This window comes from Fistularia commersonii, chromosome 35, assembly GCF_037954325.1.
Source record: "Fistularia commersonii isolate RoL2024-O1a breed Wild chromosome 35, RoL_Fcom_v1.0, whole genome shotgun sequence".
NCBI lineage: Eukaryota > Metazoa > Chordata > Actinopteri > Syngnathiformes > Fistulariidae > Fistularia > Fistularia commersonii.
Genome location: NC_141318.1, coordinates 8,250,149 through 8,268,950, shown reverse-complemented (window position 1 = coordinate 8,268,950; position 18,802 = coordinate 8,250,149). Strand labels below are relative to the sequence as shown.

At 40.5% G+C, this 18,802-nt stretch overlaps 1 protein-coding gene across 4 annotated transcripts in view; it reads right to left on the bottom strand.

Annotated features, from left to right (window-relative positions):
* The window catches only part of LOC147214067 (endonuclease V-like), a 77,150-nt gene that overhangs the window by 25,550 nt on the left and 32,798 nt on the right, over positions 1-18,802 (bottom strand). For all 4 annotated transcript variants that reach the window (XR_015104433.1, XR_015104434.1, XR_015104432.1 and 1 more), the window contains exon 8: positions 13,722-13,791. Coding sequence is in view for 1 of the 4 variants with exons in the window: in XM_086142558.1 (XP_085998684.1) it covers positions 13,735-13,791 (57 nt within the window). In the remaining 3 variants the exon portion in view is untranslated. The remainder of the gene's footprint in view (positions 1-13,721; positions 13,792-18,802) is intronic.

Below are 18,802 nucleotides of genomic sequence, written 5' to 3'. Positions count from 1 at the left end.
AGTTGTCAGAACATTGGTTTGTATTCTATTAATAAAGTCTGACTGACATATCTGACTGTTTTGTTGACATTCCCTTTAGCGCAGCTCCATTTAGTGGATGCATAACGCAACCCCTGCCTCTTCTGTAGCTTCTATTCTGTGCGCCTTATAATGCCGTGCGCCTAATACATGAAAAAAAAAATTAAAATAGGCCATTCATTGAAGGTGCGCCTTATAACCCGGTGCACCTTATAGTGCGGAAAATACGGTACATGTGAGAGAGACAAGATTTAACAAGTAGGCCTGACAGATCAGAAGACCAAAACCCTTGCAATTATTTGAATTTACTAATTAATAGAAACACTTTTCATTAACATAAATCAGACCATTTGTTTTGGTAGTGATCTGAAAACAGAATGTGAGCGTTATCTTTATGAGTCCCAACAGGTTGTAGCTTTATACAAGTTTGTGTTGTGTTCTTCTGTGAAAACATACAAATCAAGTTTAAAGTGGTATCACTAAAAATATCTAAACCAATTAGGTTCTCCATTCTCCATTCTCCATTTTTATATAATTAGACAATTTGAAAATGACATGAGATATTCCTGCTATACAGCCTGGCCAGCAGATATCTGCTGTAACACAAATATCACTTCCCCTCACCTGTGTAAGGTTTTCTCTAGGTTCTCTGACTTTATCCCTATGTCAAAGACCATGTAAGACGTTGATTGTTTTTAAATTATCTGTAGGCATTAATGAGAATGGGTTGATTTTGTCTCACAATATGTGGCAACCTGTCCAGCGTGAGTCCCACCTTGACACTACACAGGACAGGCAGTAATGACAATAATCAAATTGTAAGTAATAGAAAAACAGGTACAAGGGGCAGATGACAGGTACAGGGAGAACATATTATTCAGGCATTTTTCCGTGGGTCAACCTCACAAGCTATATTAGCAGAGGGAGCTGGCTGTTTTCACGTCTGAGGCTCCAGTGAGAGATCAATTCACCCTTCCATAACCGGAACGACTAATTTTCAACATAGATTTATATATTGTTGACCGTATAAATCTAGCTTGTTACCATCTGTAATTTCATTGAGAAGAGCAAACACATATGAAGTCTCAATGTGTGTTTAAAACCTGGCAAAAGCAGCCAGAGGCTACAGTCCTCCAGGGCGCACTTGACTCAGATACTTGGAAATGTCTGTTGATTTAACAAAGTCCTGCATTGATTAACTCTGTTGTTACCTCCCCTTACTAATTGAACAACTGAATCTTTCTTCTTACTTTTGTCTCACTAGTTCCAGTATTACAAGTGATATCTTCTGGATCCAAATGCACATCTAGGTGTGTGAGACAAGTTTGTCCCGCCTCCAGCTCCAGCTGCCTGGCCTGCTCAAGGGCTGAAGTTGGTTCTAAAGTAGTTTTGAAGTTTTCAAGAAATGCTTCAGTTGTAAAACAATGTTAACATGCTGATTCTTCGATACTTCACAGGTATCACGGTTGGCCGAAATTTACAGTAGTAAACATTCGCTTGTGTGTTCTTTGACTGCACACTGCAGATGGACTGAGCTATCACTTTGACCGCATGACCCCCAATACAGGTTTTTGCAGAGTTACATATAACTCCCTGCCATGAACCTACACTTGCAAATTGTTAGGAAATATATGCATTTGTTTTTCAGGTGTATGATTCTATGTTTGCGAATCCATTGGAAAACCCATGAAGGGCAACACTGGTTAGAGGTTCCGCCTTACGGCAAGAAGATCCCTTCTTCTCTTCCGATGGTGGGCTTTTTGGTGGCAAAGCTTGCAAGCTCTCTCTGCGTCTGCAAGGGTTTCCTCCCACTGCCAATTGCCCAGATGTGTGGATGAGAGGGTGAATGTCTATGTGCAGCCCTGTGATCGACTGGCTACCGAGCCAGGGGGGACCTTGTTAAATAACAGCTTGGATAGGAACAAACTGTCCTGCGACCCTGAGTGCAGCTATAAATGAATATAAGGATAAATAAATGAATAAATGGAAAAACCATTACATATAACACAGAGACAACGGGATAAAAATTAGACGGTACATATATATATACATACACAGCAATCCTGCAGTCAAGTAAAGATACAAACTATCTTGTCTGTCATGAAGTAAAGTACTCTTTAGAGAATGAGGAAATAAAAGGCATGCCTGCTCCTCCTCAAAGATCAAGCAAGTCTTATAGACAAAAGCATGTCTGGGGGTTTCTGAAAATGGGAGCTACTTGAGGAAATGTTTTCCCTCCCCTCTCTGTTGCAATTTTGCAGAAAGGTTCCCAAAACAAAGACTATTTGCAACACCAATACTAATGTTGTTACCTTTTCAAATACATCAGCATTGAGATCTTCAGATGAAAACACTAGGACAAATATATATATCAAACAAAAAGGTCATGCAAGTTGCTCCTGATAGGATCTTGGATGCTTATGTAACATTTACAGCTGTCCACAACATCTACATTTGACCAGATTTACAGTTGCTCCAGATCCTAAGCGACAATTATTGTCAACCCTGGAGCCCTGCCCCGGGTGTTCCTAAAAAAAATCCTGAATATTCATGTATTTCCCGTTTCCACTGGAAGCACTTCTCTCGTGTCCAATTAGAATAGACCAAAAAAGTCAAGACAGATCACTGGAATGAGAGACAAATCACCTTAAGTAAAACACAACCGTTGGTTTGGAAAGCATCTGGAAACTCTTGTTTTTTTTTCCACATTTTGTAAAAATCCAATACCCAATGTGACTTCAGAGTTAAAAAATACTGCAGTGCCAGGGGAAAGGTTAGTAAACGCAATGAAATAGCTGCCCTGAGGCACTTTGCAATGGACATAAAGCGTCTAAGGCGACAAAGAAAAAGGGAAAAACCTCAGCCAAAGGTTCTTGCCTACTGGGTACCTTCCCCTGTTTTTAGTAAATGGCTCTCCCTAAGTGTGAACAAAATTGTGCTTTTCCAAAGTGAGTTGAAAGTACATATAAGGACAGACATCAACCCACAAGCAGCCTGTTGTTTATTAAAATCAGTTGTGTCCAGTTTGTGCTTCTCTACCAGAAGCTCGACTGATGTCATAGTCATAATACATGGCGGATTCTCTGTCCAAAGAACATGTGCCAGCAGCTTTGAAACTGGGTAAGTTACCTCTGCCTCTAATTACATGAGCTCCAGCAGTGATCAATAAAAAGTACCATGTGGTTGAATAAGCAGAACAGTGTGTCTCAGTAGCTCTTTTAATCACCCCTCACTGTACCATGTAGGCTGGGGTTAAAAAAAAAATCTAAATTACATTGGGGCACGAGTGAACACTTGTGGTCAGGCTGTGTCCTCGACAATGATCAGGGCAGGAATCATTATCATGGAGCAAATGGAGCAAAGTTATACTCCCATTCAGTCTCGATGTACGGCTAAAGCAATCCAACCAATATCTATGAAAAGAGCAGAGGGGCACACAATGCCGCTGAGCGAGATTTGAAGTCAGAGCAAATATGAATGGTGATTCACCCGCTCGTCCCTTGAGGGACCAATTTATGGAAGTTAACTTTAATTACTTGAGCGCTGTAACGACACTTAAGACGATGACAAGTTTCCACACAAGAAGAACCTTGTCAAAAGTACTTTAGGAATAAATTGGTAGAGTGATTTTCTATTGCTTCGCCCTTTCCCGTGCCTGGAGGTCTTTTCAATCTAACATAGAGCTGTTTCACGTCAATTTGCCAGTCATGACCAAGACGGCGAAAAGAAGCAGCAGTGAACCAGCAAAGATGATTTGACAAGGTATCTGAAACTCCCTGGGTCTTAATACATCTGAATTCAACAGTAAATTAAACTTCTGGTACAAAAACAACAATAATGTGACCCATGTATTAATAACTTTGCCGTTCAACACCAATTTAAGTCGTGAAATGACTGTAACCATCTTCTGGAAAAGTAATACCAGTATTTATTCACAAACCCCATAGTTTCTGTTGATGGGACCGACAGCTAAGCTTTTTGGATGTTCCTCGACTAACAGAGGACAGCACAGATCTACAAATGACTCTAAAATTAAGTATGATCTATTATCTATTTATCTATAGATCTATTTTTATTCTTTTATTTTAAAACAATGCTTTCTGAGGAGTGGTGAAAACCTCCTGGACCCGCAACATCATATGGTGCGGATGGCTTTTATTACCATTGGGTTTGCAAGACCTTTAAAGGTAGCAAAACATGGACTAAAAACACTGAAAGTAGCCATCGAGACATAAAATGCTGTTGTCTGAAACTGCCTGTCCCTTGAAAAAAAAAACAGTTGGAATCACTCAATTACCTCATCAATTCTGGACACAATTCCGGGGGACACATTGAATTTGAAGATGTCTTTTGGATGAAGGAACTCCACTAAACCTAATCTGGTAGTAGAGTCAGATAAATTTGGCTTGGACTCTAAATACCTTCATGTTTTTTACCTTTTTTCCCCAGCCTGAAGAGATGTGGGGGGAAAAAAAGGCTGAATAATTCTTTAGATGATATTGGTTCTCTGAAAGGATTTTCTTCTATAGGTCATTTAATATGTGACTACTTCTTTAAAATCAGTATGTTAAGTCTCATTTATAAGCCGCCATAATACTGTCTCATATATTTGATATGCTTTTCAATCCTTTTAAATAATAGAAATTCATCAACTTGTTCCACTGTAGAACTGCTAATTGCTCACTACTTTACTTTGGAAGCTCCTCAGTATTCAACCACCGAGACGGTATTAGATATTTTTTTTAATGGAGGAACTGATTCCACCGCACAGTAAGGAGGTCCCTGGTTCAATTCCGGCAGGGGGGTCATCCTGTGTGGTGTGTGAATGTTCTCCCCATGTCTGGGTGGGTTTCCAGCTCTTGCTCAATGACAGCGGGCATAGGCTCCAGCATTCCTGTGACCCTGACTGCAGGATATGGCATGAAGAAAGGAACTGGATGTCATACAATGTTCAAATCTTTGACTCCAATGTCAACTTTCACTGTGCAGATGTTATTTCAAAACTGACAACAGATTTTATGCTTTGGACCCAGTAGAGACAAATGCCTTGATTAACGAAATGTTACTGTGCGGTAACTCCTACTCTCAGTGGGCTCATCATTAGACCCGTTCCCCCTCCTCTTATTCTCTTATTCTTCTTCTTCTCCTTTCAGCTTTTCCCTTCAGGGGTCGCCACAGCGAATCAACTTTCTCCATCTAACCCTATTCATATCCTCTCTCACTATGTCCATTAATCTTCTCTTTGGTCCTCCTCGAGACCTGCCTGGCAGCTCCAATTCCAGCATCCGTCTACCATTATATTCAATATCCCTCCTCTGTACATGACCGAACCATCTTAGTCTGGCTTGTCTGACCTTCTCTCCAAAGCATCTAACGTGCTGTTCCTCTGACAGACTCATTCCTGATCCTATCCATCCTAGTAACTCCCACAGAACCTTAGCGTCTTCGTCTCTGCAACCTCTAGTTCTGACTCCTGTCTTTTCGTCATTGTAAATGTTTCTAGGCCATGCAGCATCGTTGGTCTCACCACTACATTGTACACCTTTCCTGTCATTCTGGCTGATAGTCTTCTATTGCATAGTACCCCTGACACTTTTCCTCTCTTGGCACCTTGTGCAAAGATAAAATGCAGCTGCGCTCCATCATTCTCGAACGAGATACTGCATCTATAGTACTTTTTCTAGGTATGAAACGATACTGCTGTTCACAAATGCAGACTTCAGCTCTCAGTCTAGTTTACACTTCTCTTTTACACTTATGGCTAATCAACTTCATCCCTCTATAGTTGCCGCAATTCTGCACATCCCCCTTATTCTTAAAAATGGACACCATCACACTTCTTCTCCATTCCTCAGGCATTTTCTCATTCTCTAAGACCCCGTTGAATAATCTAGTCAGAAACTCTACCGCTGCTTCTCCCGGACACTTCCATACCTCCACAGGTATATCATCAGGACCAACTGCCTTTCCACTCTTCATCCTCTTAAATGCCTTCGTCACTTCATTTTTACTAATCTCTGCTACTTTGTGGTCTACTATCGTAACCTCTTCTACCCTTGCCTCTCCTTCATTTTCCTCGTTCATCGGCCCTCCAAAGTACTCTTTCCATCTTCCCATCACTCTTCTAGCATCTGCCAATACATTTCCCTCTCTATCCTTAATCACCCCGACCTGTTGTACATCCTTTCCATCTCTATCTCTATCTTTTGCCAACCTGTATAGATCATTCTCTCCCTCCTTACTGTCCAATCAAGCATACAAGTCATTGTACGCCCTTTGTTTTGCCTTTGCTATCTCTTCGCTTACCTCATGATGTATCTCCCCGTACTCCTGTCTGTTCTCTTCAGTACCCTCAGTGTTCCACTTCTTCTTTGCTAACTGTTTTCCCTGTATATACTCCTGCACTTCCTCATTCCACCACCAAGTCTCCTTGTCTACTTACTTTCCTCCCAGATGATACACCAAGTACTCTCCTTCCTGTCTCCCTGATAACATTAGCTGTAGTTGTTCAATCATATGAAAGCTCTCCCTGACCACCCAGATCCCTGAAAACCATACAACACCCCTCCCTTTTCTGCTTCCATCACTTTGTCCTCTGCCCTGCCTTTGTCCTCTCGATCTTCCTTGTCACCAGAGTCATCCTACAAACCACCATTCTATGCTGTCTGTCTACACTCTCACTCACAACTACTTTGCAGTCACTGATCTCTTTCAGGTTACCTTTATACAAGATGTAGTCTATCTGTGTGCTCCTACCTCTGCTCTTACAACTTACCCGATGTTCCTGTCTTTTCTGGAAAAAAGTTTTGACTACAGCCACTGTTCCCTCTAAGCTGTGCGTTTGCGCAATCGCGCACTGCTCCGCGCACAGCAAATCTGTGCATTTTATTTCATGCTTTGCATGCTGTGGATGAAATAAAATCCAAGCAGAACTGTAAATAAAATAAATGTGTTTAATATATTTACAGTTCAGCTTTGCTGTGTCAATACTGATTGCCCAGCTTAGAGGGAACAATGACTATAGCCATTTCCATCCTTTTTTGCAAAATCTACCACCTACCACTGTCCCTCTGCGTTCCTATCCTGTATACCATATCTGCCCATCACTTCTTCATCCCCTCTATTGCCTGCACCAGCATGCCAATTGAAGTTTGCACCAATTACCACTCTCTCATCTCTGGGGATATTCTGCATCATTTCAACTAACTTATTCCAGAACTTCTCCTTCTTAAAGTCACATTCCACCTGCAGGGCATAGCCACTAACAACATTGAGCATTGCACCTTCAATATTCAGTTTCAGACTCATGACTCTGTTTGACATTCATTTCACCTCCAGAACAGTCCTAACAAACTCCTCCTTCAAGATACCTTCTACTCCATTTCTCTTCTTGTCAGCGCCATGATAGTACATCTTAAAGCCTGTTCCTAAGCTTCTAGCCTTACCACCTTTCCACCTCGTCTCCTGGACACACATCCACCTTCCTTACCTGCATCATGTTGACCAAATCTCTACCTTTCCCTGTCATAGTCCCGATATTTAAAGTCCCTACTCTCAGTCCCAGACCTTTGCCTTTCCTCTTCTGTCTCTGCTTCTAAACACGCCTTCCTCCTGTCCTTCTTTGACCTACAGTAGCCCAGTTTTCATTGGTATCGTGTACGTCTTCAGTACCAATGGCAGTCGTTGTTAACCTAGGCCTTGACTGATCCGGTATGAGATTATTGGGTTTGATTCGCATGTTTGGTTTTGGCAAAAGTTGCCCTTCGAATGCCCTTCCTGATGCAACCCTCTGTATTTATCCGGGTTGGGGATGAGCTCAGGGAGACACAGGCCCATGCCCCTCTGAGGCAGCTCAGGGAGATACTGGTACATGCCACCCTTAGGCTGCATTCCTTTCACCGTCTTCTACACAGTGGAAGTTTGACTTTTTTTTTAAACATGTTAAGTCGGCACACTGGGACTGTGGTCGAAATGTTTGTGCTGAAGGAAAAATAAAGATGGGGGAAGATAAGAGAGAGAAGGCACTCACTGCCTCTGTAACTCGGTCCTCCAGTTACTACAGACCCTGAATACCTCGAGCAACAAGTGATGTCCTTGTAACTCTATGAGTATTTAATGAGAGTGGCTGCTCCCAACAGGGCTCATCACTCCGGCCTTGGGCCAACTGCCCGCACAATATTTTTGTGGCACGTTACAGCGCTTCTTTTTTTTTTTTTTTTGTAAAAGGGTAGTGAAGTTTCTTAATTAGCTGCATATCGTAGAAAAATCCTCAAAACAAACAAAATGTAACATCATTGACTTCATGGTCCTTGTGCTGGTTTGATGACATTGTTGTCCCAGAAGGAAAATGAATCAAAATTGCATTATAAAGTAGCTGCCAGTATTTAATCAGTTTATAGGTTGATATGTGGAAGTGGAAACTGAACAGAAAAAATGATAAAAACTCTAGGCAAGGTGCTGTCAACAGCTAATATGTGCTGTTGTTTTAATGCAGGGGTTGTTGACTTGGTCTGGGCAAAAAGAAATCATAATTTTCAATTAGAGAGAGCTACTGTGACCTATGATGCATGATATTTTGCGGGCAAATGTTATACTCGAGCTCTATTCATCGTGTTTATACGTTTTTTTGTGTCCCCAACAGTCAAGGGAATTCAAGATTTCCATTAGCTGATAACACTTGCAAATACCTTCTTTCATAATGGCTTTTAAAACTAGGCAAAAAGGATTGTATACTTGCACTGTATTAAGTAGAGCTTTCAAGGTCTGAGCCTGAATAAAGATCACATGCCGGGGTAACTTTTGATGGCTTCTTCGACAAAATCTCAGGTTACTTCAAATTCAATGAACTGAATATCTAGCGCATTTATTTATTATAACTGGCTAGAACAGTGAACGCCCACATCCCGATTCCTGCATCTCCAAACTTTCTTTAAATCACATCTGTTTTATCTATTTGATCTGGTGTCTTCTACATTTCTAAAGTGATATTCTTTCATTTCGTTTCTCTGAAGCTTCCTGGGAGGCCCCGCTTTTCCGCTTTGAAACTCTTTTGGTGTAGGAATATACAGTACAACAGCAATATCAGAACAATAAGCGAGTAATTTTCTCGACAGCATAGAAATCCGACAGAACAGACACTGTGAGGCAGACATTACGGAGTCATGATCATCGCTTTAGGACATATTCATGAACAATTACCTGACTGTACTCAGGTAACCCTCCCCGCACTCTCCCGTTGACCGCATTTTAAAAAGAAGAAAAGGCAAGTTTGATATAGTGTGATCCTTCTTAAATAAAAAATTAAACCTATATTGAAAATGGATTCAGATGCACACCATTATTACACAACCTTTGTACTGGAAAATGCACACATGCACAGAAAAACTGGTTGACCTATTCACGCAGCTGGGCTGGGAGGAGAATTAAACTATGATTACATTTGATACAAATTCAAAAGACTTGTCTTAAAAATATTCACAAAGACGATCAACAAGCTTCATTGAAAAGGTCGGATCACATCTGCTGTGTACCTAGCTGCAGAGAGTTTCCATTTGGAATTCGGTTAAGAGAGGAGAGGTGGATTTAGAAGCAAATCATGTATGAAGGGCTCTAACTTTTACAACAATGAATATTTATTTCCATTTTTTTTTTCATCATTGCAACGATAAGAAAAAATGAACTATGCGCTTGAATCCTTTGATAAATATTGCAGAAGACCTGGCGAGACTTTTCAAAATCAAAATAATTCCCGTGAATGGAAATAACTTTGTATGGGATGAATCTGTGCATTGCTGAACGTGCAAATCCTTCAAAGTAATCACGAGTGTGTTTTTTTTATAGTCTCATACGGAGTCCATTTATTTTTTCTCCACATAAAAACATTGATTTTTCCACCTGCTTGCTCTTTCTCCTACTGTTTGGATCTCTTCATCTGCTCTCCTCCTGCCCAGTCTTTCATGTCCCCCTCGCTTTTCTTTCAATGACCACACTGGTTTTTCTCTCTGCCTCCAGGGGGACATCGACCGCAGTCTGCCAAGAAGCCACTTGCGACAGTAACAAAGCAGAGCTCATGCAGTCTCCAGGTTCTATTCCACATCGGTGGTTATCTTAGATGGCTCGATTCAAACAGCTTGCCTGTGTATATCGTCTTAACCTCAAACTTCACCTCTGCCCTCCGCGCAGACCTATAAAACTGTGAAAACTCCGAAACATTCTTTCCTCTGCCGCAGCGGGATTGTGCGCAGTCATGGAAACAGGTTTCACATCAATCTACCAAGGACTTAATTTAATTCCCAACCCACATATCTTTTCTCATATAAGCAGTTTGGTCCTCAAAGAAACTACAGGGACTTTTTGAGGCATTGAAGTGCTACAATAGTGACTCAAGAAGAGTTATTGCTTTTTATATTGGTCTTTAAACTTAAGAAAGAGTTAGCTTCTTTTAAATTCGAATAAATCACAGGCTTATCTGCTTCAAGTAAGCATAAATTACAGTATTACTATTTCGCACATCTGGGCAGTGTTCTGCCCAGACTGGCTGTTTCTGATACACAACGTGATGACTTGAGTTGAAGTTAGCGTATGCAGCGAATGGAACTGAAGCACGGAGGGATGGCTGAGACCCCTGAGCAAAGAGAAGATAAACAACAAGGAAAAACGGAAAAGGTTTCAAAAGAATGGTATTATTAAGAAAAAAACTGAGAAAAAAACTCGAAAATAGATTTTGCTTTCCACATCCTCAATGTTGCATCACCTTAACACAAAGTCTTTGCCAAATTGCAGAATGTCCCAATTTTTTCATCCCAATACCTGATTTATTGTCCGATATAATCGCTAGCTGTGCCCCGGTGGTTTTTTAAATGAGCTGCACGTCTAGATGAGACAAATGAATAAATAAAAGTAAACATAAAAACTGCTGATGAGCTTTGTAAAACGAAAAGCGGCATCGATGTGTGCATACCGTACTCATGTGCAATATGACAATTCCCATCTCAAGTGTGTGCAATACCTTGTGCCAAAACACCATTTGCACAGTCAATATAACTTCCATATCTTCTGGCTGATAATATCCATACCGTGTTTTAAATCGCATTGTTTTTGACAACTACTGTATAATCAATATTTTCGCAAATTGGTAATTTGTAAAAATATACATTTACAGATGGAGTTGTACATTACTCACTTCAATCACTTTCTTATACATTCATGGATGGTAAATATTTCAGTCACACTCACCGCTGTACAGCCATAGAATGGAAACATTTTATGCACACTGAGGCATCCCTAAAGCTCTTCTTTTCGTTCTTACGTTTCTTCTATCCCCACTGTCCTTGCTGGTGTTAACACTGAGAATTTCCCCCATGGCGGGACTAAAAAGGACTATCTTATCTTATCTTATCTCCTCTTATCTAACATCCAGTGCACTTACTATCAAGTATTAAGGGCAACATTTAGCACTTATAGCACTGATTGCAGTGACAAAAACAATTTGGAAGTAGTCAGGACCTTCTTGCGGATTGTCATTTCCCTCCAAGCGCATTTGTACCTTCAATATCGCATTTTTAAATATGGAAAGAATCAAGACAGCCGGAGTACTGATGTTAAATCAAAGGCCAAATTATCATGAGACTATTTTTGTACTCTGTTCAAAATTAAATGAAGAACCTGCCTGCAGTGTAAGGCTCACCGGCGCAGGCAGTTGAGGTAGAGTATGTCAAACTGCACGGGCCCACAGCCTGTTGAACGAGTGGGAGGGTAAAGCTGGGTTAAGGCCCGTTGCAGCCTTGCCTACTCAGCACAAAGTCTCTCTCCCTGTCTGAGTCTCTTTGTAGAGAGGCTGATCAAAGTGCAGCGCGCACTCAGAGGATTCACCACGTCAGGGAGCTTCTGAGAGGATGAACACGGACATCCCATTATGTCTCCCAATGGGGAGCGCTGGGGGCGGGGGTTGGGTGGTGTGTGTGGGAGTGCACGCACCATCGTGTGAGCAAACCTATACATGTGAGCTCTTACAAGCACCGGCTCCTCAGGAACCCCTGAAACCGTGCATGCCAAAATACTAGTTGAGTTTGCCAGAGTAACTGCAAGTGATGCTTTGGTTTTAAAGCATTTGAACATGCAGCTTTGATTAGTAACGCGGGCGAGTGGTGTTTTTACTTCATAGACGATCAAAAGCTTTTTCTACACTCATCATTCCTGCTTTCTTTCTGTCGAGGCATTTTTGCTTCACCTCAGGTGTCACCTCTGCCCTCCCGAACAGCAGAGAAAACTTCTGAGGACTCTCGAACCTTTCTTCCTATGCTGCAACTGGATTCCATAAACTCAATAATTTGGTTAAGCTTCAAGGCCATAACTTGATTCTCAAAAAAGTCACCAACACACCACCAAACACAGCATTCCTTCTCTGACTGGTCAACCAAATGATTCTCTTTACGAGGCTGGTCAGCTGACCCCACCCTCCATCCGCTTGCATTGTGTCTAGTCTTAAATGACAGAAAAGTAAGCTCCGACGGTCTGATGTCACCTGATGGTTCGGCAATTGAAAGACCGAGTTGCCCTTTGCTTGTATGTGGACTGACAGCAGCATCTTGGGTCCTCAACGCAGGCAAACGTGCCCAGGTGTTACACTTCCTCCTCTCTCCTTCAACTTCTCTTTCAGATAATGTGGGACACCGTCTTCCCAGTTTCATTGCTACAAAATATATTCTGAAATGCTTTTGAGGTGTTTTCAGTCTAAACTGGCTTCCAAGTATAACTCGGCTCCTCTGTTCATACATTCATCACAACAACATCTCTTACGCAAAGAGTTTTTTTATGTGTTTTTTTTACCCCGACAGCCGTCTCTCGGTGTCTCGACGTGACATCAACCTTTTTTGAAATAAAGTTGCTAAATTCTTGCTCTCTTCTGATTCTTCATGAAATAATGAAAAACAGGCCATGGCTGGCCTTGGATTGCACTTTTGTGAGATGTCCAAGTCCTTTCAAATGTATGAAGAATGATGTTACAAAATGTCTGAAACTTCTTAACTTTTACACATATCTAACACATAGTACTGTTAAGAAAAACATTAAAATAAGATTTGCAATTAATTGCATTTTATGTGGTAGCTAAATCAGCATAAATTAAAAAAAGTGTATCATTTCAAACACTTATAGACTTTACATTAAAACAAAAAAACAACGATGAAATGTGTCTTCCGCATTATTATGTCTTTAAGTAAAGGTAAAAGCTACACTGTGATGGTCAAAATTACAGCTGAAATATTAATTTCCCTCTTAGGTCTTGATTATGGTAACATTCACTACGCAACGTTTTTGGTGTACGTGTTTAATTTCAGAGGCCACACTTAAAGTCCTGTCCTATTTTGTCGTACTCCCTGAACTAGACGGGGAAATTTAGAAAAGAGACAGACATTCATGAGAAATTTTGGAGTTGCAAATGATAATCCCGGCATTTATACCGCAGTGTAATGCGTTTGTTGAATTCAAGAAGCCGCGTTAATGTAATTGGGCCTCTTGCCAACCAACACACTTGGCTCCGCACAAGGATTTAGGAAAACCTCGATGAGTCACATGGTGAGCCTTTCAGGCTGATTGTATGACTCTGCAAATCGACTCTCCCTCATTATGTGCCAAGACGTCACACATGAAAATTATACAAGTGCAGGTGTAACAGAGTGAGTGGTGTTTATTATGCCACCTACCCAATCCTTCAATTCAGGTGCCTGCAGAGGGGAAGTGTGTGCGAAGGTATTCTCTGGAGCGACAGTCAGCCTGTGAAAGGAGACAGTGGATTTGAAGAAAAAGGGCAAGGAAAGATATACATCAAAAACACAGTCCGAGTGAACTTTTCTGATGTCTGATATTGAAAACAAGTTCCCTTCTTTAGATTTTTTTCAAGAATAAAATGAGACCATTCTGCAGTCAAATATGGCCATCGTCGGTTAAAGCGTTACAAGAAACATAAACGTCGGGAAGATATAATAAAAAAGGGGGGATATTTTTTATCCAAACATACTTTTAAATGAAACAAGGAGGTAAATTACATTTATGTTATGTAGTGACTTTTCAGTGAAATGTTTCTGAACAGCACGACTGTGGTCGTACGTGTCAAACACACACAGGGAATAAGGGCCACTGATATTTATCATGGCAAAATATTGATTATTTTTTCGTATTTATTATTGTAAAGTTCGAAATAAGTATTGCTGACTTTCATCATTTTGTCTCATTTGGGGCAATCATGTCCAAAGAGCATCAAATAGACCCAAGACCCACTGGTTTTTAATCTATGCTTTGATTGAGCCACGCTGTTTGATTTCATAAACCTCGCTCTTCAGATCAAACTGCTTCAAAAAGTTGTTTAAAGCTGGCTGTACCTTTTGAATGGGAATCACCGCGTGTATGTGTGTGGGCGCGTGCACAAGAGTATCGGTTTTTTAGACACAAACAACCCACTTAAACCACTTGAACGTTAGGAGTCGATCAGTGATCAGTGAAGCCAGATACAAAATATCAAATCTGGATTTCAAAAACACCAACGGACAAAACTAATTGAATCAATTCTTGACTTCCTCCAAGTTGTAAATCATGCAATACAATCTTGTGGCTCATTTCTTTCAAGACCCCTACAGGCTAAATCTTCTTCACACACTAGTCATTTCATCTTTTCATTTTAACCCTACTCTCTGCATCCTCTTTTCTCACACCAACTAACTTCATGTCCTCTTTCACTCCATCCACAAATCACACGAACATGGACATGCTAACTTGCATCACTTTCACTGCTCTGCTGTGATACATCATGCGTGCAAACAAATAAACAGGGGTCAGTCACTGACCCTTCACTACCTAAAAACAAAAAACTACAATTCAAAGTTTCATTACAAAAAGGGGTAATTGAGGAAAGGGTGTAAAGTCATAAAACTACCTAAGGCCTCTACATACTTCACGAGAAGCAAGCATTACGTTATTTTTCCAAAAAAAAAAAAGGAACAAAGTTTGTTCTGGCCATGATATTTCATTGTGCAAGAAAACAGGAGTAGGACTCTTTGCAAGGCCTCACTGGCCCCACCCAAAGGCCAGCGGATCCTCAAAACTATCCATCACTGCACAGCTGGCATGCAGTAACGAAACTCTGGCTTGTCCACATTGAGCGCACCCCCACTAACATCAACATTAAAACTATACGATGAATGGTTAAAAGAATCCCCTTGTAATATTGTGCAAAACTGCAATTAATGGCACCATTCTATCTATCTTTTTGTTTTGTTTTGTTTTGTTTTGTTTTCTAAGATAACATCAGTTGTTTAGTATTGACATGTCATTGCACTTGCCTCTGGATTATCAAGCAGTCTTGCTCACCCAAGTCTGTCTATGAGCGAAGACATGTAACATTGCTATTGATGTGTTCCTTTACAGCAAAGCTAAAAGAAATAGATATACAATCAAAAACAGCAAACCTTCTTAAGTTGCCAGCAGCATTATTTTTAGCCAATATATTATTGCTTCTCTGTTTTGATGTGTTTTTCGCTGTTGTTATAATGTGTGTGTACATGTGTTCCTCCTCAGTGCATGTGAGCAGATGGATGGCAGATTGAGCTGGGAGAAGATTTCTTTGTTTGTGAGGCATTTCAAAATAATTGTCGCTCACGTCCCAGCTCTGATTCGAAACACGTGAGCTGGTTAACATGTGAGTAAAAGTAAAGCTAAAATCCTGAGGTTGACACTCCACCTGAAAACGATTATATGACAAAGTTTCAGATGTCGAAGGCCTTCTATAAAATACAGAATGGATTTCTGTAGAATGAATATCTTAAATGGGATCAAAATGTCTGAAACTCTAAAAAAATAACAATAATCATTCATTCAGGTACTATCTAGAGGCTGCCAGTGATTTGCAAGGCCATAGTAAGAATGTACTTCACAGCAAAACAGTGGGAAGATTAAACTATATCGTGATGCACAGAGCGTCAAAAATTTAGAAGCTGTTAATGAACGTGACAAAAATATGGCTAGGCTGTGGGACTAATGAGAAACTGGTAAGAACGTTGGGGGAACGTCTGAACTCCTCAAACTAATGGCCCCGTCAAAATAAAACACATAAATATTGAAACTGATTAATATCTAAAGACACAGGGGTTTAAATTAATGCACAAAAACAATAACACTTAATGAAACACACAATAAACCATAACTTTTTTTTCCCATGTACATATTCTGTGCTACATTAGCACAGAATGGTAAACTGGTAAACTGGTACAAACTGGTAAGTATTTGGAAAATGAGTTTGTTTTGGGAAATAAAAACACTCTTGAGGAAAAGTGTGGTGCTTCATTATTTGCAAACCTGTTCAGTTAAGCAAAACCCGCCACAGTGAACGGTTTCAGATACAGTAACATTTTGACTGAACCGAATCTCCACAACCAATATCTTGAATGAGGAAATGGAGCTTACTAACTATTAAAACTTTGAGCCCACTCGTTTGCAGGAGGTTTGTTACGATGAGCACGTGAAACATGGCGTCCCGGATACTGCAAACAGGTTGTCATGCCGAGATGCATGGTCTGGAATGTGTCCATCATTTTGGCTGGGCGAGCAGGCCGGGATGTCGATACTGTCCCAAAGGACAAACCAAGAAATGTGATTTTCTGTCTCGGAGTCAGCCCACTCCTATCATTCTGTACTTCAGTGTTTTGTTTTTGTTTTTTTTTTTTGCATTTCACCATCTTGTGAATATGAATGGGAAATATACCCTGCGTCGAGGATAAGCGGGGTTTGAAAAGAGCTTGTGTTTTGACATGCCTTAGATGCCACAGATGTTCATTAGGACAATAAGCTCAAAGCGTTGTTCCTGAGCCTTGCACTTTAGCAAGGCTTCAACCTGCTAATTACTGGAAACAAGTTTTAGAGAGATAACCCCGATCATGAGCAGGGAGTGGGAAAGATGAAAGAGGAGACAGAGCAGAGAAATGAGTCAAGATGAGCTCAGGAAAACAGTGAAGGAGAAACATAAGAACACACGTAATTTGTGGTTTGACATCCAGCTGGTTGGGAGAGGTGCTTTGATTCTGGTGTGTTTCCAAGACTCCGTTGCCTAGTGACAGGACTGGCAAGAATTGCGTAGAATATCCAATGATCTCCAGAATAATGAAAAAATGAACTGTTTTCGGAATAAAACAGTGACGAGTGTTTTTAATCTACTAGTATCAAAGGGGACAAACCTTTGCGTCACACCCTGCAATCATGTATCACCATCCACCTCATTGTGCTGAATATTTTACCACACAGATTTGCCTATTTAAATGTTAGCAGATTAAAAACATCCGTCATTCCTATCATGGATCACGGCGCTCATTATGTGGAATATTTCACTGCATCGTACGGCTCTGCTGCAGAGGAAGTTTGAGTGGGTTGTTTGACTTACACACAGCGCCTGGCCCGCACATAACAGTTTCACTTATTCCCTCGATCTGTTCGCTAAATAAGAATATTAAATATTAAACCACAGCTGACAGCCGGTTCGCCTGTGGAGTTCTTCTGAGACACTTCAAGGGACTGAAGACCATACTTATTTAACTTCAAATGACAGGTATTGATTTTGTCTTTTAACTCTCCGCACAAAGCAAATGAACGTATTCTCCAAAGGTACAATTATTCGGCTGACCCTATGAATCCTTCGTTTGTCTTTCATTTTTCATTTTGCAGCACTTTCACGATATATGTAGGTTTTTCTTATTTTTTTGTTAAGCTCTTGTCACGTTTGGAACTACTACTACCCGCGCTTAAAAAGACTTTTCAGAACGTTGCATGCATGATGTTTGTCTACAACTCAGTGCAGAACAGCGTTTTAAGGCATTTGATGACAATGACATTGAGAGTCATCTCTATGTCATCAAGGCATCACTGAGTAGGTTTTCACACTTTTTGTAATAAACATAACCAAATGACATGTTTTCAAGTAAACCTCCACCAACATTACATCAACATCCGGTTTAGATCTAAAAAGTTGGTTGACATCCAAGCTGAACCTTGGTGTCCTGTGGTTTGAATATAGTTTTCTTTGAACGGTATGGATTTTTGGGTCACATTATAGGAAGTCGAGGTGATTGGGCCAGTTTTTAGACTTTCTGGTCTCGTCCTTTTTTTTTTCTTTCTCTTTTTTCTTACAGCTGCTGTGGGTGACTGATGATGTAAGGATGCTTTGAATCAACCACTTCTTGTTGGCTGGCTGGCAGATTAAATCCAATATGGCTGTCTTACTTAATGTACTGCAATGTCCCCGTTTGAAGGGCAAGGTTTTCCAAATTAACATCCAAATGTGAAATCTTTAGTCTTACTTTTGCATATTAATAGTATAAAACTCTAAATATGCACCCTTAGCAGATGGCATGACAAAGTATTAACAACAATAGAAATCATAAATAGTTTTATGGGGACAAAATACAGATTCCTCCTTTTGTAGTAAGTAAAAGCAATATGTAAAATAAATAAAAAGGAAAGACAATGACCTTCATTTTGGACTTCAAACCCCTCGATGGGCACGGAGTACTGTGTTTGCCTAAAAACTAATACTGAAGTGTACTTTGGACTTGTGGATAACAATAGCACTGATTCATTATTCCCTCCGTTAGAAACCTATACGAATTTCTGCTTACGAAAAGAATTGGTATGACTAAAATGCCATATTTGAGGTCGACAAAAACAACCCCAAACAAATGTTAGAAATCCAGAGCACCAAATTTGACTCATTTCAACATAGTTAGTTGCTCAGCAACACCGAGCA